The 21,086-nt window shown below is 59.2% G+C and overlaps 3 protein-coding genes across 5 annotated transcripts; all 3 read right to left on the bottom strand.

Annotated features, from left to right (window-relative positions):
• Positions 1–43: 43 nt before the first annotated feature.
• SLC35A2 (solute carrier family 35 member A2) lies at positions 44–3,714 on the bottom strand. Its single transcript, XM_020976467.2, is given in 6 exon segments — positions 44–396; positions 1,874–2,571; positions 2,790–2,941; positions 3,063–3,248; positions 3,526–3,673; positions 3,676–3,714. Coding segments are annotated over 6 exon segments (1,236 nt in total). The 5' UTR covers positions 3,700–3,714; the 3' UTR covers positions 44–368.
• Positions 3,715–4,011: 297 nt separating this feature from the next.
• PIM2 (Pim-2 proto-oncogene, serine/threonine kinase) lies at positions 4,012–8,007 on the bottom strand. The gene is made up of 5 exons (XM_020976598.2): positions 6,793–8,007; positions 6,327–6,377; positions 5,183–5,555; positions 4,891–5,067; positions 4,012–4,796 (listed from the first exon to the last, which is right to left on the bottom strand). The coding sequence occupies exons 1-5, from the start codon at positions 6,961–6,963 to the stop codon at positions 4,603–4,605; spliced, it is 966 nt and encodes a 321-aa protein (XP_020832257.1). The 5' UTR covers positions 6,964–8,007; the 3' UTR covers positions 4,012–4,602.
• Positions 8,008–8,223: 216 nt separating this feature from the next.
• On the bottom strand, positions 8,224–20,532 carry OTUD5 (OTU deubiquitinase 5). 3 transcript variants are annotated; one of them, XM_078147929.1, is made up of 10 exons: positions 20,352–20,532; positions 18,846–20,226; positions 15,369–15,462; positions 11,037–11,101; positions 10,794–10,950; positions 10,546–10,694; positions 9,488–9,691; positions 9,170–9,371; positions 8,956–9,069; positions 8,224–8,857 (listed from the first exon to the last, which is right to left on the bottom strand). In XM_078147929.1, the coding sequence occupies exons 2-10, from the start codon at positions 19,431–19,433 to the stop codon at positions 8,736–8,738; spliced, it is 1,695 nt and encodes a 564-aa protein (XP_078004055.1). In that variant the 5' UTR covers positions 19,434–20,226; positions 20,352–20,532; the 3' UTR covers positions 8,224–8,735. The 3 variants fall into 3 exon arrangements, with proteins under 3 accessions (XP_078004055.1, XP_020832194.2, XP_078004056.1); XM_020976535.2 differs by having other exon boundaries at positions 18,846–20,532; XM_078147930.1 differs by lacking the exon at positions 20,352–20,532 and having other exon boundaries at positions 15,369–15,459; positions 18,846–18,962.
• Positions 20,533–21,086: the final 554 nt, after the last annotated feature.

Here is a 21,086-nt window from a genome sequence, read left to right as displayed (position 1 = left end):
TTTTGTCATTGGAACTCCTTGGGGGAGGGGGGGCACAGAGGAAGAAGCTGTTACAAATTTATTTTCAGAGGAAATATTCCCTACAGAACTTGGCTCAATCAATACTTTGTATAAGTCTCAGCCAATGAACAGGGGAGGATCAGAGGTCAGTAGTGTTAACCCTGGGGAGTTAGAGGAGAAGACCCTGAATCCCCATCAGCCCAAACTTGGCAAAGCAGAGGGGTGGGGGGAGGGAAGAGAATGTTTAACGCCTTAATACTGAAGAAGCTGCCTCCAGTTCCACAGGGAAGCCACAGGACCAGGGGATCCTCAGAGCAGACATGGGAGGTGCTGGGAATCTTCGGTCCCCCAATCAGACAAGGGGGTGGCTACGACCCCTTCTCCTTGGCCAGCAGCCTGCAGGGGAAAGAGAGAGAGAGCCCAGGTGGCTTTCTTTCAGACGTTGCCATGAACCTCCTTGGGTTGGAGGGTCGGGGAAATTAAAAGAGGTCCCACTGCCTTTTCTGTAGATAAACCCCAGTGTTAATTGGGTTAAATACAGCAAGGTCCCATCTCCCCCTATTTAGTAAGTTGCACATCAACTACATAAATAGAATTTCTTTATTTTGGCATTTGTACACTTGACCCCGGCCAATGAAGAAATTGGTCATTTTCCTGTCTTACAAAAATTAGGGCTGATAACCATCATCACCACCACCACCCTCCCCCCCTAACTGCACTCCCCAAAAAGCCTGGCCACAGCAGCAACTCTCAAGTCCTCTGTGTAGTAGGAGCCTTTGGGGAAAGGGTAGGTTAAAGGGTTAATCAAAGTGGGAGAGGGGGGTGGGGAATGAGATCTCTTTCTGAGCCAGGATTGTATGTCTTCATACAATCTGAAGCTTCATCTCATTCTACCCGCCCCCTTCCCAAACCAATAATCTTCTTTGGTCTCAGATTCAGACTTGATTCTTTTCCTTTTCTTGTCTTTCAGACTCCCCCTCACCCTGACTTCTCCAGTTTATGTTCTGACTGAATGTCTCCCCGTAATCCAATGCTCACTGCCCATCTGGCCCAATCCCCCTGCTCAGTCTTATTCCACCACCCATCCCCAACACCATAGGGTAGCCAGTGGGACGCTCCTCCTGGATCCGTTCCCCTTTGAGGATTAGAGGGGCGGTGGGGAGCCAGACAGATCCAATTCCTGCCCCTCCCTAGAAGCTGGCCCTGGATGGAAGGAGGTGGAAGGCTTAAACCATTCTTCCTTTGCTGTGAGGCATCAAATGCTGGGAAAAGGGAAAGGGGGAGCTGTTTCCCTGACTTGCCAGGGCTGGCTGGAGCCTGAGATGAGACTGGCATAGAGATACAGGAGAAAGGCTTTCTATGATGGGAAAAGAAGGGTAGAAGCAGTTCCATGGAATTGCAGGAGATAAAGATATTGAATAAGAGAAAATGTGTGCTGGAAAGCATGTCCTGATGCCCCTCTCGCATGGTACAGACCCTGACGGAAGTGGGTCAAAGCGAGGGCATCGAATGCTGAAAAATGGAAATGGGAAACTGACCTTAGAAAACTGGGTAAGGCCCCTAGGGAGGGGCCCGTGATCTGGAAAAATGAGTGAGACGTGTCAAAATAACAGGAAAGGGACGAAAAGTGAGCAGCGTGACTTTACCCCAACTATCTTTTAAACATCTTTTAAAAACAGCCTCTATGCTGAGTCAGAGTGCCCCACGAGACCTTAGGGCAAGGGAGGCAGGGAGGGAGATAGGCACACGCTGTGTGTGTGTGGGGGGGGGCAGGGCAGCGGAGAACTGAAGGGAAGGGGCTGGGAGATCTGGACTCCCTGGTGTTTCCCCAAACTCCAGCTCTGCTCCCAGATGTCACTTCCCCAGTACTGACTTGGGCAGGAAGGGCTCCTCCTCAGGGTCCGCATGGCGGCCACTGGCCAGCGGTGCTGTGTTCAGAGGGGGAGGAGTGACCACGGCAGCAGTTCGGGGCAGGCTGTAGAGGTAGACGGCCCCGATGACCAGGCCAGCCCCAAGTGCAAAGAGTGGATCCACCTGGAAGCCAAACAGGCGGACGGAGGCTGCTGTGGAAACGACAATGGAGAGGGAGGTGGCGAAGCCTTTGAGGATGTTGTCCGCGTATTTGACCACTACGGCCACGAGCAGGCCACCGAAGGCCTGGTTCAGCACCACCCCCCACACAGCTGGCGTGTAGCCGAAAAAGAAGCCTCGACTGGCTACGGCCCCACCCTCTGCCCACCACAGCCCTGCCAGGCCCAGCAAAGTCCCAAAGAGGCCCAGCTGTACGTTCCTCAGCCACACCGACCCTGAACTACCCTTCAAGATCTTCTCAAAGTAAACGCCAGCAAAGCCTGATGACAGGCATGAAGCCACCACAGCTGCCAGCCCCACGCCAGGGTTCTGGCCCCCTGGGCGTGGTGACCCATTGCTACCACCTGCCTGCTGGACCTGGACGAGGGCCACACCCAGGAAGAGCAGGAGCAAGGAGGCCCACTGCAGGCGGGACAGGCTCCGGCGGAGCATGAGGACTGAGAACAGGGCTGTGGTAAGGATTTTCAGCTGGTATGTGACCTGTGGAAGTGGAGGTAGAAGGCAGGGGTCTGAGGGACAAGGATCCCCCATGGAGGAAAAAGTAGGTCCACCCTATCTCTTTCCCCCATGCCTAGCCTAGCCTAGCCTAGCTTGGCCTGGCCTAGCCTAGCCTAACCTAGCCTAGCCACACCTGGCCCAGCTTCCTCCTTTTCTTCTTCCTTTCCCTGCTCCCTTTCTCCCTCCACCCCTTAACTGACCTGGAAGGTGGCAGCTGGCAGATTGGAGATGGCCACATACTGCAGATTGTTTTGGAGGGTATAGATGAGGGAGGGCACTGCCAGCTTCAATGTGTCCACATACTGGACCAGGACAGCTTCATGAAGGAAGAGCACAAAATGTTTCACGTTCCCTGCGCCGGGAGGACGAGAAGAAAGGTTGCCTCCTAAACCCATTAGAGCTCTGGGTCCCGGGTCCCCTCGCCGCCCCCCCCCTCGGCCCCCCCCGTGTGATCGATTTCTCCAGCTCCGTACCCCTCTTCTGTGCGAATAGCAGCAGGAGACAGGCAGCTCCCTTCAGCACCTCGGCCATGACCACGGCAGTGGTGGCAAAGAAGCGGTCCCCGGGCAGGGTCCGAGCGTAGCGGATGCTCAGGATCAGTGACGCGTTCTGTACCACCAGCACTGCCAGCGATGCCTGTTTCAACCACCGGTGGTGACCTGCGGGGGAGCCCGCATCAGAGCCTCCCCTCGCCCTCCTCGCTGGGCTGGTGCGCCCCCATTCTCTCGTCAGAAGGCCGCCCTGGACACCCATGGGTGCCAAAGGAGAAGGGGCCGGCCGACTTGGGGCGCTCCGAACCCGAGGAAGAGGCCCCCGCAGCCGGACACGCGTGCGGCCGGCTGGCCGGGTTCCCCCCTCCAGACACACCCATGACCACAGTGGCGGGCACGCGCCCCGCACACACTCGCGGACGCGCCGCTCCCCCCCCTCCCTTACTTGCGCTGGGTAGCCCAGGCTGGTGGTGCCCCCCCGGCGGCCCGACGGCTCCAGCCGCTGCCCCTGCCGCCGCGTCCCCTCCGCCTGCGCCCGCCGCTGCCATGTTGGCACCTGCCCGGGTCCGTCCCCTCGGCAACGGCCCGGGCCGCCGTTTCCTTCCGCAGGCTTCGTCATTTCCGCTTCCGAGGACCAAAGAGCCTCATTGGCCGCGTCCGCTCGGGGACCCGCCCCATGCGCCGCCGCCAGCCCCGCCCCCCGCCTCCCCCCCCTCGGGCTCCCCGCGTCCTCATTGGCTGGCTACCACCCAGGAGCCCTCCCCCTCGACTCCCTCGCCCCGTCCCGGCTCCAGCCTTCGGGGAGCCAGGGCAACAGGTTGGCTGGGTCGGAAGCACGCCCGGCGCCCCGAAAACCTCAGCGGGCAGGCCCCGCTGCCAGTCCCGGAGGCCCCCCTCTAGGAGAGATCGATGCCACAGCCTAGTCCAGGCCTGGGGTTGCAAGGGCCTCCTAGGGCTCGTTTTAATGTTATGCACAGGTTCGAGGGGCTGAGAGCCTGCTGGCCACCGACCGCCCTCCCTTCCCCCTCCCGGCGTCCTCTGGTTCAACCGTGGCCAATTGTCCAAAGTATTGGCACAGCCTCGGGAGGCAGCAGCCGCCTTCATAGGGGGAAGGTGAAGAAGTCAGCCTCACTAGACAATCATCGACACAGGCCCTCTGGCTGGGCAGGGGCAGGGGCAGGGGCAGGGGCAGCTGCTTCAAGGAAATGTCCGGGTTTGAAGAAGCCAGGAGGAAGAAAGCCTTAAGCTCCCAGCCTTCTTTTCCACCCCAACCTCGGGATCTCTAAACAACCTATAAAGGAAAGGGGGAATGGGGGAGGGGGGTCTAGTGTCTGAAAAAGTCCCCATCCATCCTTGAAAGCCCAATTAGGAGAATGGGGAATGGGCTAGTAGGTCCCTTGGGTGAGGTCCAGAGAAGCATCTCTAAACAACCTGTAAAACCAGGTCAACAGTGCAGCCTCAAGAGACTGGTCCCATTTGGGGGACCACAAGTATACATGCTTCTGTTCCTCCTCCACCACTATTAGAAAGCTGGCCACTCTGGGGTACTGGCATCACAGGAGACAGTGGATTCACCAGAGAGAGGAGGCAGGATTTCCGAAGTAAGTGCTAAGTGCTCCTCCCCGTCCTGCATCCAAGGGTCTCGAAGAATCTGCTCCAGTGAGGGTCGGTTGGCAGGGTCAGGGGCCAGGCAACGTCGGATCAGGGCCTCACAACCTGGAGAATTAGGCAGCAAGTCTGTGGCCCAGAGGGGAAGGAAAGGGCAGGGGAGGGAGGGGGCATGGGAGTAATCCCAGGAACTGTACCTTACCTGGGGAGACATGGCAGTGGAAGCGCAGTCGAGCACCTAGGATCTCCCGGTCATGCTCAAAGGGGATGTCTCCACAGGCCATGTCATAAAGGAGGATGCCTAGGGACCACACAGTGGCGGGTAGCGCATGGTACTGCTGCTGCGAGATCCATTCTGGTGGGCTATACACCCTTGTTCCTACAAAGCCAGAAGGCCCAGGGACCCATGTTTGAGACTCACCAGGCACTAGACTGCCCTGTCCTGAGTTCATCCACTCCAGCAATCCCCAAACACCATTGGCCTGGGCTCTCACCATCAAAGTCAGTGTAGGGCTCATCCCGGAGCAGGGCGCCAGAGCCAAAATCAATGAGCTTCACTTCACCCCGCCTCAAGTCCACTAGGATGTTCTCATCCTTGATGTCTCGGTGGACTACGCCTCGGGCATGGCAGTGGCGCACAGCAGCTACCACCTGGCTGAAGAAGCGGCGGCAGCGGCTGTCTCCCAGGGGTCCCCGCTCAGTGATATAATCAAACAAATCCTGGCCATGCTCTGGTCGCTCAAGCACCAGCAGGAAGCTCTCAGGGGTCTCAAACCAATCCAGTAGTCGGATCACACCCCGATGACCACCCCCAGCCCCGACCTTCCTCAGCAGGGCCACCTCCAGTGGGCATGGGCCTGAGTCAGACTGCAGGAAGGCAGAAAGTACAGGGAAGAGCTGCATCACAGAGGAGCCTCCCCACTTGGAGAGGGAAAACCTCCCTCCTCTATGTGCATATATAAGGGGGTGCAAACCTGTCTCTTGCTCAAGAGTCAGCTGGGGACAGCAGTAGGAAAAGCCCTGAACTTAGCCTCAAAAAGACTGAGTTGAATCCAGCCTCAGACTCTAGACACTCACTAGCTGTGTGACCCTGGGCAAGTCACTTAACCCCGATTGCCTCACCAAAAAAAAAAAAAAAGACAAGGAGACAAGGTTGAAATTTCAGCTCTGCCACTTTCTACCTGTGGGACCATGAGCCACTCAGTACTCTCCAAGTCTAAGGGTCCTCGATCTCATTATCACCAATTAACATTCCCACCCAGCAGCACAAGAGAAGCCCAAGGACACACAAAATTCCCATGTCTCACCCAGATAAAGGGAGGGGGGAGGGTCTTCCTACAAGGGAATGTCTTCAACACAAGCACCCCTTCCCCACATGCACAAGAATGTGTCCTACAGCTGAGGGGGAGTGTCCTGTGCCCAGAGCAGGTCCCAGAGAGAACATGCCCCAATATGGAGGTGAGTGATGGTGCCTAGGACACTCACCCAACCTGGTCAACTATGAACTCCCACAGATGGGTTACAGACTTCTCCCCTTCGGGGATGCAGACCTAGCCCATCCTTGGGCAAAGGGGCAGACAGCCCCTTAAAAGAGGAGATGAGTCACCCACGGGGGAAGGAGATGGGGAGCATACACACCAGGGGGGCCCAGCCCAGGACGCGGCTCCGGGGGATCAGCTTCACAGCAACCTGAGAGAAAAGACGAGGAGCCCAGGGAGATGATGGAGAAGCAAGGGAGGGAGTAGATCCGAGGGGAGGGGCGAGCGGGGGAGATCCGAGGAGAGGGATGGGCGGGGGAGATCGAAGGGGAGACTGGAAGAGAAGAGTGGGCGGGGGACATTCGTGGAGAGGGATGGACTGGGGAGATGGGGCGGTGGAGGGGGGAGGGTAGCCAAGGGGAGGGGCGGAGGAGAATAGAAGAGATGGAAGGGGGCGATCCTAGCGGGAACCCGAGAGGAAGGGCGGGCGGCGCCGATCCGAGGAGGGGACCCGAGGGGAGGGGCGAGCGAGGGTCATAACAGGAGAGGTTTGGGAGGGGGGAGACCCGAGGAGAGGGGCGGGTTGGGGGGGATCCGAGGGAAGGCGGCAGGTGGGGTGCAGTCACCTGCAGGCGGTCGGCCAGGCGGTGCGCAGAGAAGACGGAGCCGAAACCGCCCTTGCCCAGCAGGGGCCCCAGGCGGTAGGTAGCCTCCAGGGCCTCCTGGCCCTTGCCTGGCCGGCCCGGGGGCTCCGGGGACGGGAGCTGAGGCAGCGCCTCGGGGCCCTTGGTCAGCATGGCCCGGCTGGCCTGGGGGGCTGGCCGCTGAAGCGAATTGCCCGGCTCCGCCCGGGACGGAGGCTCGCACTCTACTGGTCACCGGGCGGCCGAGCCAGCGGAGAGGTCAGCCCCGAACGCCCCGCCCTCCCCGGCCGGGCCAATCGGCAACCAGACATTTGCATGGCAGCCCCGCCCCAGGCCTCCTCTCATTCCGAGTCGGGGCCTGAATGCAAATGAGGGGAGGGGGGCCAAGGAAGGATTTTTCTCGAATCGTGACTTGAGAGGTTTAATTAAAGCAGAAATAGGTTTTGTGGCGGGTCTGGAGACCCCAAACTCGGAGAGCCCGGCAGGCGATCCCTCTGGGATCGGCCTAGCTCCCACTCTCAAACGCTAGGGTAGCCCAGCCTCCATGGCCTCCGCTGTCCCCTTCCCCCCACAAGTCTCCCAGGAAACGAGACTCTTGGGTGGGGGGCGCCAAGAGGAGGAGGAAATAGAATCTCCTGGCAACCTCAGCCCGACCCAGGGTCTGGGGAGAGCTAGGCCCTTGAGAAACTGGGCCTGCCCTCGCCCCCCCACAAGAGACAAAGGCCGAGCGCAGAGAGGGGCCCCCCCAGCACAGCTCAGCCCAGCGCCGCGCCAGCAGGGTTATTCTGCCAAGGTGGGGGGAGGAGGGGTGCTGTGCCCTGGCTTGCCAGCTTGGGGTGGGGGCTACAAATGCCCTTCTCTCCTCTCCGAAGTCCAGGGAAGCAGCTAAACAATTCTATACCCAGGCTCTGAGACAGTGAGAGAAATGGGGGGGGGGGGAAAGCACCCAGGGTAGTCACTTTGGACACAGGTCAGTTTTATTGTCCAAAATCTGTGGTTTGGGGTGGTGGGTACCCAGTCTCAAGGCACCTGCTTCCCGCCCTACCACTCCTTCCCACCCCTTAAAAGGAGAGAGGGGGAGAGGGAGAGCAAGCAAGGGAGAGAGAGACAGAGAGGGGGAGAGGGAGGGAGATGGAGACAGAGAGAGATGGAGAGATGGGAAGGGGGGAGAGAGGGGGGGGGGGGAGAGAGATGGAGAGAGGGAGGGAGAGAGGAGAGAGGGAGATGGGGGAGAGAGAGAGAGAGAGAGAAAAAGAGAGAGGGGAGGGAGACGGAGAGATGGAGAGACAGGGAAATGGGGAGAGGTAGAGGGGGGGAGGGGAAGAGGAGGAAGAGGAGAAAGAGAAAAGACAGGAGCTACCCGTCCGGTCCAGCCCAGGGCCCCAGCCCCCAGGACGCAGCTGGGCCAGGATCTGAATTTTTTTAGAAGATAAAATTACATTTTAATAAAGGGAGAAGGGGTAAAGACACCCAAACGCTGATGACTCAGACGTCTTCCAGGCTGGGGGGGCGGTGTTCTATGGATTCCCCCACCCCACCATCACCCCCCCAAGAGGGGGCAGCAGAGATGGTGGGCACAATTTCCCTCCATTGATAGGCGTATCCAAAAGGCTGTGGGGACAATGGTGTCTAAGGGGCCACTGTGGCTCTCTGGTGTTTCTCAGGGCCTGCCCACATTCATTCCGCTACTGAATCCATGTTGGAGTTTAGGTGCAGAGGAGCTCAAGGAAGAAGGTGGGCATGATTTGAGGGAGCTGGGGGCAAGGGTAGAGGGGGTGGTGGAGAGAGGCATGTGATCCAAAGGGTGGTCAAGGCTGGACCAGAGTGCGAGAATCCCCCAAGGACTGGCCAGGCCAGGGGAGGGAAGAGCGGTGGAAGGCAGAAGGAAGGGGAGAGGGCAGGCAGGGGGCTCCAGTCCCTGGTTATCAACTCTTGTCTGGTGGGGGGTCTCTGTGTACTGTGTTTTTCTTCATACTGTCCAAATATTCCTGTTGGGAGACGGCAAGGACGGAAGCCAGGATTTCATCATCGTCCCAGTCGTTCAGACCTGGCGGGCAAGGGGAGAAGAATGGAAATGAGGCCTGGCAGGAGGGGACCCAGCAGCCTGATGGGGGAAAGGAGATGCTGGGCCCTAAAGGGCCTTACCAAAGGCGCTAGGTGACATCTGCTGGATGAGGGCCCGGCATTCCAGAGCAGGGTACAGGGACACAAGGGGGGACGTTGCTCGGTCTCCTCCCGTCACCAACTGGCTGCTTGGACCTAAGATAGACGGATGGGTGTCAGAAGGCCCCACCCAGAAAGACAAAGAGCCACCCCCCTCCCCCCCAAAGACCCTGCCAGGTCACCAGGAAACACTGACCTGGTGCACAGGGTGAGGGGGGTTTGGCGAGAGTGAGGGCATGGCCTGGTGAGGGTGGCTTGGGGCCCAGCTCTGGGTGAAGGTCCTGCTGCTCAGGGGAGGGGGCGGTGCTCCGCTGTCTGGGGGACCTGCCACTCCACTCCTCCAGACCACTAGAGGCCGCTGCTGTGGCCGAGCTGCAAGTGGCGCTGGCTTTCCGGGGCTGGGAGAAAGGGTAGTGGATGCCCGTGGGATTAAATCTCACCGAGAAGCAGGCCAAGCCTGGCACCCAAAGCCTCTGTTCCCCCGGCCCTGGCCTCAGTGGGCAAGACCACCTACCTGTGCTTGGCCCCTGACCTGCCGGGCTTGCTTCTCCTGGTCCCGAAGCCACTGCAGGTAAGACTCTCTGGCTACCTGCTCCTCAATAGCCTCGTTGGTGGCTTCCCAGTCCGTGGCCCGCTTCTTATCCTCTAGCATCTGCTGCTCAATCCACGACTCCTCTGATGTTTTAATGGCATTCTTCATCAGAGACTGGTCAGCAAACTAGGGGGAGACAGAAGGAAGTGACATTTAAAAGGCGAGGTCAGGGCAGAAATAAGGCTGCCCACCCGGGGGGGGGAGGGGAGGAGGAGCCTCTGGCCAGAAGATTCAGCTTCTCAGTAGGGGGGGTGGGGGTGGGGGTGGGGTGCATGAACGGGGCCTGGGAAGAACAGTGGGGTCATGACATCCCAAAGGGAAGGGCAACCCAACAACACCAAGGCCCTTGGCCATTAAGGTCCACCTCCCCCCAACCCTTTCAGGTAGGGCCTCAGCTTAGCCTGCTGCTAACTAGGGTGGTCCCAGGCTGCAAAGGAAGACAGGAGGGGAGACAGGCAGCAGAAAGTAGCAACTCAACGAGGCCCCCTTGAACACAGGCCAGGGACTGGGGTCCCAGCTCTCTCTCTGCCCACATACTGCCTCCTTCCCTTGTGGTGATCAAGACTCTGAGGCAGACTGGGAAAATAAGACATTTTAAGGGTCCTCTCCCCGCCGCCCCGCCCCCCCCTTTCCCACCCCCACCCCCCCAGCCTTCCCAACTCATCCCCCAGGGATCTACCTCCTCCCAAAGGTCAGCAGGGCCAAAAGGAGGGAGGCCATAGGAACAACTCCCCCCTTCAACAAAACATGGAATGAACTGAGGGAGGTACAGGGGAGAGTCCAGAGACCACTATTGTGGACACACAGAGAAAAGATGGCTTCCAGAGGCCCTTTTGGTTCTGAGTTTATGTGCATGTACATGTGTCTACGTGGGTGTGTGCACACTCCTGTGTAAAAAGACAGGCCTGAATAGGAAAGGGGAGGAGGGCAGACAGTAGACAGAAGAGCAGCTGGGTCCAGCTTAAGAGCTGCTCACTCACCCCTGGCTTGAAGGAGGGGAGCCCCAGCCCCACACCAATGGTGGCCTTGTTGGGGTTCACCACTGAGTTGTAGTGGACGTTGCGATGATAGCTGACCCGGATGGGCTCGTCCTCATTCTGCTGAATGCCATGAAACGTGTTGATGGGCTCTGGGGGGACGGGGATACTTGTGCTGTGACGGATGGGGTGGGGCAGGGCCCAGGCCGGCTCCCCCTGCCACCCCCCCCCATGGCCCTCACTGGCCCTACCTGTACTGTACTGGTACACCTCGACAGGCCGGTTGTACATCTCCGCCATGGCCTGCATCTCAATGTGGTTCCCGTGACAATTGTTCTTCCTCTTCCGGTTGATGTAGGTGGTGAAGTCTTCAGTGACATAATTGGAGAAGTAGTCAGCATTCTTCATCTGGGGGAGAAGGGAGCACAGACTCAGCAGGGGACAAAGAGGGGAGGAGCAGGTCCCCAGCAAGCCCAAGCAGGCCCCAATCTCACCAGATAATCCATGCAATGTTTCCGGACAACCTCATGCATGTCCTGGTCACCATACACTTGGTCCGCTGCAGAAAGGTGGTACAAAGTCAGAGGTTCAGGAGGGCGAAGCCAAAGTGAGGAAACAGGCCCCAAGAGGGGCCCAGGTTCCAGGTCTCACAGCACACCAGGACCAGGGCAGGTTCTTGCCATCCAACCCAATCCCAGAATTTTACTGTTCAGTTACCAGCTGTGCTGTGGGAAGAGATATCACCGCCCTCCCTTCTTTCTAGGTCCATTCAGAACCGCCACTGTCCCGGGGCAGTGAAATGGGAAAGAGGGGTGGGGGGAAGAGAGGAGTTTGAGGCCTCCACCAAGTGAGCACCACATCCTTCAGGCCAGCCCCTTGAACAAGTCCAGCCTAGGAAAAGGCAGGCTTCCAAGGAGTCAAAGTTAGCTGGGGGAGAAAGGTCAGAGGGTTGAGCCTAGAAGGTGCCCAACTTCTGAGAAAGGACCTGGGCTTGGGGGGGGGCACTGAGGCTGTGCCCACCATCTAGGCACAGCTCTGCCAAGGGAGCACAACCTTAGGGAGGCAGCAGCAGCCTGACATGGTGGTCAGAGAAAGAAGAACGGCTCCCACCCTCCACTATTTTTGTGTAGTGTAAGTGAGGGAGTGGTAAGCCATTTGCCAATGGAAACCTGCCACGGGCTTAGATGTTCCAGCAAGTTGTCAGAAGCCTGGGTACCCACCCCACTGGGGGTGCAGCAGGAAAGGAACAGAACTGCCCCTTGTCAAGCCCTCTTCCTCTAAAGCCCTTAGTCCAAATGACTAGGACCTAGTCAAGACCCTTTCTCTGCTTCTCTCATTCCGAGGCTGTGCAGAGGTGGGGGAGCAAATCAAAGAACACATTTTGATGGAAACAGCCCCTCGTTCTTTATGCCAAGCTACTTCCAAAGGGGACCAGGAGCAGAAGGGCTAAGACTGGTCCTCCTACCCTAAACCTTAAGGCTTCTACTGAAATCTGTCATCTTGTCTCTCAGACCTGAGGAGGGAAGGGACGCCCCAACTGGGCTCAGGGTCAGGACCGGGATTCTCCTAATGGCCCAGACCCTAGCTCTGTTTCTTCATCTCTATGGAAACAACCCTGGGCCACTCAGGAAGACTTCCAGTGCCTAGCCCTCCTGTCTCCTCAAGCAAGAGGGTAGGTAGGCTCAGCCCTCCAGCCCTGTGCCCTGCCCCCCACCCTTACTCAGAGCCAGAGGCCTCACACTGGAATGACTGCAAAAGGTCCTGGGTCCCAGTCCTGGCTGTTCCTGTCTCTGTTTCTTCAGCTACGAAATAGGGCTGCTTCCCCTCACTTCCTTCCCAAAGCTGCTGATGCTGACAGGGCTCTGGAGGAAATGATAGAAGGTGGCCAGAGTTTCTTTCCACCATCAGGAGGAGAAAGTTGGGATCCAATGGGACAAAGAGGTGCTCAGGGCCCTTGCCAAGCTGGTTTCCCTAGCAAGCCCAATCCAGGCTCTCGGCCTTGGCAGAGAACACCACTCCTCCTCTCTCTCCCACAGGGTCAGGCTAGCAACCTCCCCCACATTGGTAGGAGCTACTTATGTCCACAAGGCAAGAGCTTGGCTGGCCAAGGGAATGTGGGAAGAGGAGCCCCCAAGAAAGGAGGAGCCTAGCCTCACTTCCATGCTCTTTCTCATCCCACAAACCCTTGGCACCATCCCAAATGCCTCGCTCCCAGTCTCTGTAGCCTTGGACACCACAGCCCCCTCCCTGCTCTCGAGTATCTCTCCTCTCTGGGTTTTCCTGAGATGGTCACATTCATTCAGTGCAGGTGTGTCTAGGTTCCCCCCCACCCCCCATCTCATCAGCAACCAATGACTTCATGCCAATGACATCTCGATTCCAATGACTCCCATGGAGAATCAATTCTAGGCTCTCTCCTACTGGAACTGCCATAGGCACCCCACCCCAACACATCCAAAACAGAACTCCGGCTTCCTTCTACCCATCTCACCCACTCAAAAACGCCAGTGTTATCTGAGTCATTTCCCCATCTCGGGCAGGCCCTCACGCCTAGACTATTGTAATAGTCCTGCCTACTCTTCAAGGTGACCTTCCTCAAGTGCCAGTCTGACCACCACAAATCCAACGCCAAGTCCCCTTACCAATCCAAGTGGCCTCCTTTCCGCCCCTCCCCTCTCCTCTCAGAATCAATCCCTGGCTACACTGTAGGCCCGCCCCCCTCCCCACTGCCACCCAGGCTGCCTTGTGTTCATTCCTGTCTATACTCGGCTCTCTGTGGCATTGCCCTCATCTGAAAGCCAAGCTCTTTGGGGGCAGGGATGGCTCCCCTTGGGCAAGTGAGGCCTCAGGCCTGTCAGTCTAGCACCTCATAGTAACAAGCTCCCATTTATGTAGCACTTTAAAGTTTGCAAAGCAATCTAGAAATATTATCTCATTTGATCCTCACAACTCTGGAAGATAAAGGCTGTTATTATCCCCATTTTATAGCTGAGGAAACTGAAGCAAAGCTGAAGTGACTAGTCCAGGGTCCCACAACTAGGAAGTATCTGAGGCTGGATTTGAACTCAGGTCTTCCTGACTCCAGGCACAGCGCTCAGGGCACTGTGGTGCCCCCTAGCTGTCCCTGTCCACAGCCTATACTTCAATAAATGAATGTCCATCAGCAGATGGAAACCAAGGAGCGGAGGGAAGGTTCCTTCCTCTCCAGACAGACCCCCCCCACACACCCCCTGCAGAGACAAGCCACAGAACATTCCGGATCCCATTTCCTCCCACACTTCAAGGGTTACAAAGTACCCTTAGAGCACATGGAGTCCAACCCCCTCAGAGAGGAAGAGGCCCAGAGAAGGGTCCATTCTCTCCACATACCCCCACCCCACCCCCCAAGGATTGAATTTAGAGCTGAGCTGGGGCCTAGGAGGGGAAAAGGGCTGGGCACAAGGCCAGACTGCCAGGGTCCTGCCGAGCCCACACGGCGGAGAGGATGATGTACACTCACTCACTTTCCCAAGGAACTGTTGCAGGTAAGACACCCTGCCAGTACCCAGGAGAGGACTCTGATGCCAGGCCATGGGGGACTGGAGGGCAGGACAGGGCCATAGGCTAGCATAGAAAGAATAATGGGATTGGGAGTCAGATTTGGAACCCTGCTCTCCCTCATTTGTAAAGGGATGTAGTTGGGCTAGACGAGCCTGCAGCTCCAAACGGGCCTATGGTCCCAAGTGGATGGCTTCCTGGGGTCCCGAGGGAGCCAGATCCCCCTGGTCAGGCTTGGAGACAGCTCCAAATTCTCCCTTCAGCAGTGACCATATGGATCTCCAAGCCAGAGCCAGATAATGCTCCTCCCAAGTGCCCCCCATGCTCTTTTATCCCATCAGGAATCTGAGCTCCACTCCAAGCCCCTAGTAGCTTGCCCGTGTGGTCCTGGGGCAAAGTCCTCCCAGAGCAGAGAGAGGCCTATGGCTACAGCCTCCCCACCTCCTCCAGCGGAGGCTGAGGAAGCAAGCCTCACCACCTGCCCCCATGGCTCCAGCAGCTGCTTTAGAGTTAGGGATCCTAAAAGAACTCGGATGGGCAGGAGGCACAGCTGCATTTCCCAAGAAAAAGGCCTGGCTGGCTGCTGGCCTGCCCCATTCCACCATCTGCCAGGGGGACTGCCTCCAGCCAGCAGGCGATTCATTCTCACTGAATAAAGACCCACTGATTGGCATGAGAGAGAGAAGGGTAACCCCTCAGGCCCAGCATCACCTCAGGGGATACCCCCCAATACATACACCTGGCAGGAAAGAGAATAAGCATTTCTGTGGCACCTTCTAGAGAGGCCAGGCACTGTGCTCAGTGCTTTCTAAATAGTGATTCTCTGATCTTCACAACAACTCTGGGAGGGAGAGGCTGTTCCCCCTATTTTTGCCATGGAAGAAATCAAGGCACACATGGGTTAAGTGACTTGCCCAGGATTTGTCTGAGGCTGGATTTGAACTCAGGTCTTCCCAACTCCAAGTCCAGAACTCTAACACCACCAGCTACTAGGACAGACTAAATGTGCACCAGCCCCACCAGACAGGCAGCTAGCAGACACACAAAGCATCATGCAGCCAAGGAGCCACATGGAGCTCGGGGCAGTGGTTCTTAGGCCCCTACTGCCCAGCGGTACGGAGGGCCGCAGGACAAGCTCCCAATCATTCTACCTTTCTAGGGGCACAGAGAGGTGGGGAAAGGCAGGGGAAGGGGTGGGGGAACCAGAGGCATTTCCTGAGAGGCTCCTCCTTCCTGCCTCCCCAGCCCACAGGACAGCAGCAGCAGCGGCAGCAGCAGCAACAACTCACCCACTGCCCGGAACAAGCAGGCCCCGTCCTCCTTCATCTGTTTGATAATGAACCCTTTCTTGTCCCGAAGGGCCTTCTCAAACCAGTGCTCCTGCTGAAGATGAGAGACAGCAAGAGCTTAGAGACCAGCCAGTTGGAGCAGCCTGGCCACCTTGGCCCCACAGAGGCTGCCCAACCTCCGTGTGGGGCCAGGCTGGCCAAAGGGCCTGCAGGGCTTTAAGAGGAGCTGCCCAGTGGTCATCTTGTCTTTATTCCTTCTGCCAGAGCTGAAGGAGAGGCACAGAGACTAGGAGTCCTTCAGCCTGGGCCCAAAGGGAACCCCCCCACCCCAATCCTGGCAGAATGGGAACTAAGGCAGGCAGATGTGGCTGCAACGTTAGCAGAGAAAAAGGATTCTAGCTCCAGCCCCAGGTGGAATCCACTGGCACAGCCTGAGCCTCAGCCTCTGCTACCCAACTGCAGTCAGTCAGAACTCAGAAGACGGCAAAGGGAGGGAATTGGGGAGCTACCCCACAAAGCCCCGTAATACGGGAAGCACTCCAACTCCTGGGAGCCTCCGACCAGTGAACCTCCCCTTGTCCAAGATCACCAAGAGGTAGGGTGAGTGCACACATGCATGTGGCGTGGTATGGCCACAGACAAGCTTCTTGGCCCTGCATTGCTGGCTGAGGAAATAGGAGCACCATGCAGGCCCGGGCACATCAGTCCAAATGGACAAGCTGACCCCCTTCCCCTGATGGGGGTGGCTTTTGGCTAGATGAGGGGGTAAGGGGCATGGACACATCTACTGCCTGGTGCAAGGCTTGCCCTCGTCCCCCAGCTGCCCATATGCTGCTGACACCTGGTGTCTGGCACGAGAAAAAAAAAAAAAAACCAATGTTCCCAGAAAGTTGCTAGTTGGGCTCTGGGCCAGGCCTGGAAGTGGGGGCAGGACACCAAGGGCAGCTCAGATCCTGGTCCTACTCTTTCCTTAGCCCACAGTGGCCTTGCAGGTAATGATGGTAAGGAGCCTCCAGGCTCACCATCCCCTCTCTTCTTGGGAGCCCCTAAGCAGCCCTTGCTAGGGGGTGACAGGAGCTTGCTTGGGGGAGGGAGAACAGAACATGGAATCCAAGTTGAGCAGTGGTGCTCAGGGCTGCCCCAATGGGGCAAACGGCTCCTCTTGGTCCCTGGAGCTCCCCTTCCTCTCCTGCCTTTCTCAGTCCATCCTTGTCCCCCTCTGCCGCCCCACACCCAAAGGCAGCCTTCGGGCCGGTCCAACCAAGGACAAGACACCAGCATCTATCCATCCATCCATCTCCTGCTTGAGAGGAGAAACAAGAGCCCCCAGAGGACAGAAGGGGTAGGAAAGGGGCAAACACTGTACTAAGCACTCTGTACTATCTCTGGCCCAAGATCACACAGCTAGGAATCATCTGATGCTGCATGTGGATTCAGAGCTTCCCAACTCCAGGTGTTCTATGCACTGGACCACCTACAACTAAAAGAGGGCCTGAGCCCCAAAGGAAGTAGGTCAGGAACCAAAGCTGACAAGTAGGGATCATGGGCCTCAAGGCACTATCAAGGGTCTCTCCCAAGATGCTAGGCCAGCTGCCCAGCAAGAGAAGTAGGGGCCCTACCAAAGGCATGCCCCCATGCCTCACCAGTCAGTGGCCACCTGCAGGGCGCTAATGTTGCCCGATTTTGGCCACCGGTAGGCCTGGGAGCAGGAGGGCCTTAAAGCAGCTCCCAACCTAAGGACAGTTCCTCCAGGAGCCTGGAGGCCAGGAACCATGCAGATGGGGGAGGAAACCTCTTCTCCAGATTGGAAGGAGCTGGCCCAGGCCACAAAGCCCAGCAACTGTGGCATTTGCTTCATCCTTGGACAAGGCCCTAGGGAAGAAGCTGCCCTGTTGTCCTGAGGAGCTCGATGGACAGAGACAGAGGAAGAGAGTCCTGCCAGCCAGCTCCCTCCTCAGGGGCCCTGAGGAGGACACTGACAGCTTCCTAGAGCCCCAGAAATGGTTAAGAAGATAAAGATGATAGACTGTAACGAGATGGGAGGCTCATGAAAGATGAGGGGAGAGCACTTGGTGCTACAAGGGACCTTTCAAGGCACCGAAGTCAAGGCCCTCAATTCTAGAAGGATTACAGAGACTCAGCTGGAGATCCTGCTGTCCTCCCTGCCCCAGCTCTGCCCCAAGAGAGCATTTAGGGGAAGAGAAGGGGAGCAGGGAAGAACCAGGAGAAGGCAGGTGGGCAAGTAGGCAGGCTGCGGCCTGGCAAGAAAAGGACCCCAACAGAGAGGAAGAAAAGAGAGTGGCTTTTTGGGAGGAAAGTTACAAGAGAAAGCAGAAGCAGGGGTCCCCCCCCACCCTGGAGAAGCAAGGATGAAAGATGGAGTAAGAAAAGCAGGGGAGGTACTAGGGGACTCTAGGGATTGGGGGGGGGAGGGCTAGAGACCAAAAATGTAGTAAGAAAAGCCAGGGGACTCTAGGATGGGGGCTAAGACATTTAAAAATTGGGGGACACGGGGGTCTACGGACCAAGGGAGAAACACTAGGTAAGAAAAGCAGGGGGTCATGGAGACCCAGGATGGAATAAGAAAAGATGGGGGGGAGTGCTAGGACAAGGGGTAAGAAAAGCAGGAAGGGACCCAGTGGGCTGGGGGTGGGGCACTCTGGGGGCCAAGCATGAAGAAAGGAACAGAGAGGGTCCTGGGGATACAGAGGAGGGGAGTAAGCAAAGCGGTAAGGCAAGGGAGCTCTAGGCACGGGGTGGGGGTGGGGGGAGAACACAAAGATAGGGGACATAGGGAATCAAAGACAGAACAAAGATGAGGGATCCTGGGGATCAAGGGGGGACAAACATGGGGGGCCCTAGGGAACAAAGGTGGGACAAAGATGGAGGACCCTAGGGGTCAAAGAGAGGACAAAGATGGGGGTTCTAAGGACAAGAGACAAAAGATGGGGGCTCTAAGGACTAACTAAAAGGAAGGAACAAAGATGAGAGTTATAGGGATCAAAGAGGGAACAAAGATGGGGGGCTCAGGAACAAAGTAGGGGACCAAGATGGGAAGGCTGAGGACCGAAGGGGGAACAAAGATGGGGAGCCCCAGAGATCAAAAAGGGAACAAAGATGGGGACTCAGGATCAAAGGGGGGTCAAAGATGGGGGGCTCAGGACCTAAGGGGGACAAAGATTGGGAGCTCAGGGATCAAAGAGAAGACAAAGATAGGGAGCTCAGGACCGAAGAGGGGGACAAAGATGGAGGGCTTGGAACGAAGGGACGGGGACAAAGATGGGGACCCCTACGGATCAAAGAAGGGACAAAGATGGGGAGCCCCGGGGATCAAAGTGCGGACAAAAATGGGAACCTCAGGGCCGAAGGGGACAAAGATGGGGGGGCTCAGATCCAAAGTGGGTATGCGAAGTAATCACAGCAGAAAGGCCGCAGCAACAGCCCTGAGCAGCCCCCCCCCTCATCCCCACCCCGTACCTGCTCCACAGTGGCCGGATCCATGGCCTCGACTCGGGCCGCCGCCGTGTCGTACTCGTCCTCGCTGTTGTAGCCGGCGCCGCCTTCGTCGCGCTCGGGGCTGCCCCCCGAGCCTGGGCCCACACCGCCGACGCCGACGCCCGGAGGCCCACCGGGGTTGCCCCCGGGGCCCGCCTGCTGCCGCCGCCTCTTGCTGTGGCCCGGGCCCGAGCAGCAGCCACCTCCCGGACCGCCGCCGGGGCCGCCCACGGCGCCCAGGCCTAGGCCCAGACCCAGCGCGTCGGCGGCCCCGGCGGAGGCCGGCCCCCCGGGGCCCGGGGGCGGCGGCGAGGCCTGCGGCCGGGAAGCCGCGGAGCCCGCGCCCGAGGCCCAGCGCGCCAGTGGCGGCGGCGAGGCCCGCGGGCGGCCGCCCGACGACGGTCCGGCGCCCGGGACGCCCTCGCCGCCGCCCGGGCCGCCGGGCCCGCCGCCGCCCGGGCCGCCGGGCCCGCCGCCAGGCTCGCCGTCCGGGCCCGAGTCGGCATCCGAGCCGGCGGGCGGCGGCCCGGGCGGCGGCGGCGGCGGCTTCTTCTTGGGCAGGATGGTCATGGCGCTCCGGGGCCCTGACGCCGGCGGGCTCGGCCTGGGCCTGGGGCTCAGCGGCTCCGGCTCCGACGCCCCCTCAGGGCCGCCGGGGCCGGGGCCGGGCCGGAGCCAGGCCGGCCCGAGGCGCGGGGCGGGGACGGGGGGAGGGGGAGGGCCGACGACCAGGAGAGGCCGGAGCCGCCAGGCCCCGCGGAGCCGCAACGCCGAGCGCCGCCTCCCCGCCCGCCTCCTTCGCCTCCTCCTCCTCCTCCTCGCCGCCGCCGCCGCCGCCGCCGCCCGGGCCGGGAGCAGGAGGAGCGGGAGGTGGCGGCGGCGGGAAGGGAAGGGAAGGGAAGGAAGGGCAGGAAAGGAAGGGAAGGGAAGGGAAGGGCAAGGCCAGGCGAGGCGAGGGGAGGCCGGAAAAGAGCCGGCGGACCCCGGGAAACTGAAGGGAGAAGGGGCGGGGCGAGGGCCCGAGGCCCCGGATGAGCAGGGGCGGGGCCAGGCCGAAGCCCCGGATGGGGAGGGGCAGGCAGGGAAGGGCAGAGAGCTAGGCGAGGCGAGGGGGAGGGCTAGCTCTGGGAGGCCCACGGGCCGGGGACCGAGAGCCCGGCTAGGCCCTGACCACGTAGGGCGGCGAGCAGAGCGCGCAGGGCGGGAACTGCCCGGCTGAGGAAGCCGCGGGGGGAGGCGGGGGGGCGGGGCGCGGGCCCTTCAGCCGCCGCTGACTTTTCCTCCTCTTCTTCTTCTTCTTCCTCCTCCTCCTCCTCTCCCTCCCGACTCCAGTCTGGAGGCCCCGCCCCGCTCCACCTGGTGACTGACAAAAACAAACACCCTGACGCGGCCGACCGGCCCGCACAGGCGCACTGGCCGGGGAGGAAAGCCCTCCCCCTCCCCTTCCATTCTCCGCCCCGCCCCCGTCGTTGATGGCGGGCAGTGTACCGGGCGGGGCGGAGAGTGGGACGGGGTGCGGGTTAAGTCCGGGCCCAAACCCCCTGTTACGTCTCGGCGAGCAGCGGAGGGCACGGAGGCCTTTTGCGACTTCCACAGCCAGGGACTGAGGGGAGGCGCAGTGTCCAGACACAGCAATTCCACCACGGGCGCCTGCCCCTCCCCGCCTGGCGAGTTGCCACAGGCCGTGTCACACACTCCTCCGCAACGTCACTTCCGCCCCTCGCCCCATCACCCCCGCCTCGCCGCGCAGGTGAGAAAGGGGCGGAGCTCTCCGCTCTTCTCTCATTGCTCGCCCTTGCCTGTCAGTCAAACTAGAGGCTCGCTCCGCCCACGCCCCGCGCAGTCAGGTCCTTTATCTTGCCCCGCCCCACCAGCTTGCCGATTCGTCCCCCCACCCCCACCCCACCCATGCACAGCCACCATTGCTATTCTGCGGTCCATGCTGCCCCCTAGTGGTAGTCAAGGTCTCCGTGTCCTGAGGTCCCATGCCCTTTTCCTCTCTCCCACCCCCCACCCCCTTTAAAAGCTCCCGCACCTCTATAAGCTCACAAAACCATCATTTCCTCGATGAGCTTTCTAAAGTTGGCAGCGCCCCTGGGCTCTGCTTCCCAGACCTCTCTCTCTCTCTCTTTTTCTCTCTCTCGGTGGGTCAGCCAGAGCATTTAGGTCCTTGCTTTCCCACCATCCACTGGGGCAGGCTAGCTTAGCCTGGGCTGGAATAGC

Source organism: Phascolarctos cinereus, unplaced genomic scaffold, assembly GCF_003287225.1.
Source record: "Phascolarctos cinereus isolate Bilbo 61053 unplaced genomic scaffold, phaCin_HiC Scaffold_8;HRSCAF=390, whole genome shotgun sequence".
NCBI lineage: Eukaryota > Metazoa > Chordata > Mammalia > Diprotodontia > Phascolarctidae > Phascolarctos > Phascolarctos cinereus.
This window is presented reverse-complemented; position numbering and strand designations above follow the sequence as displayed.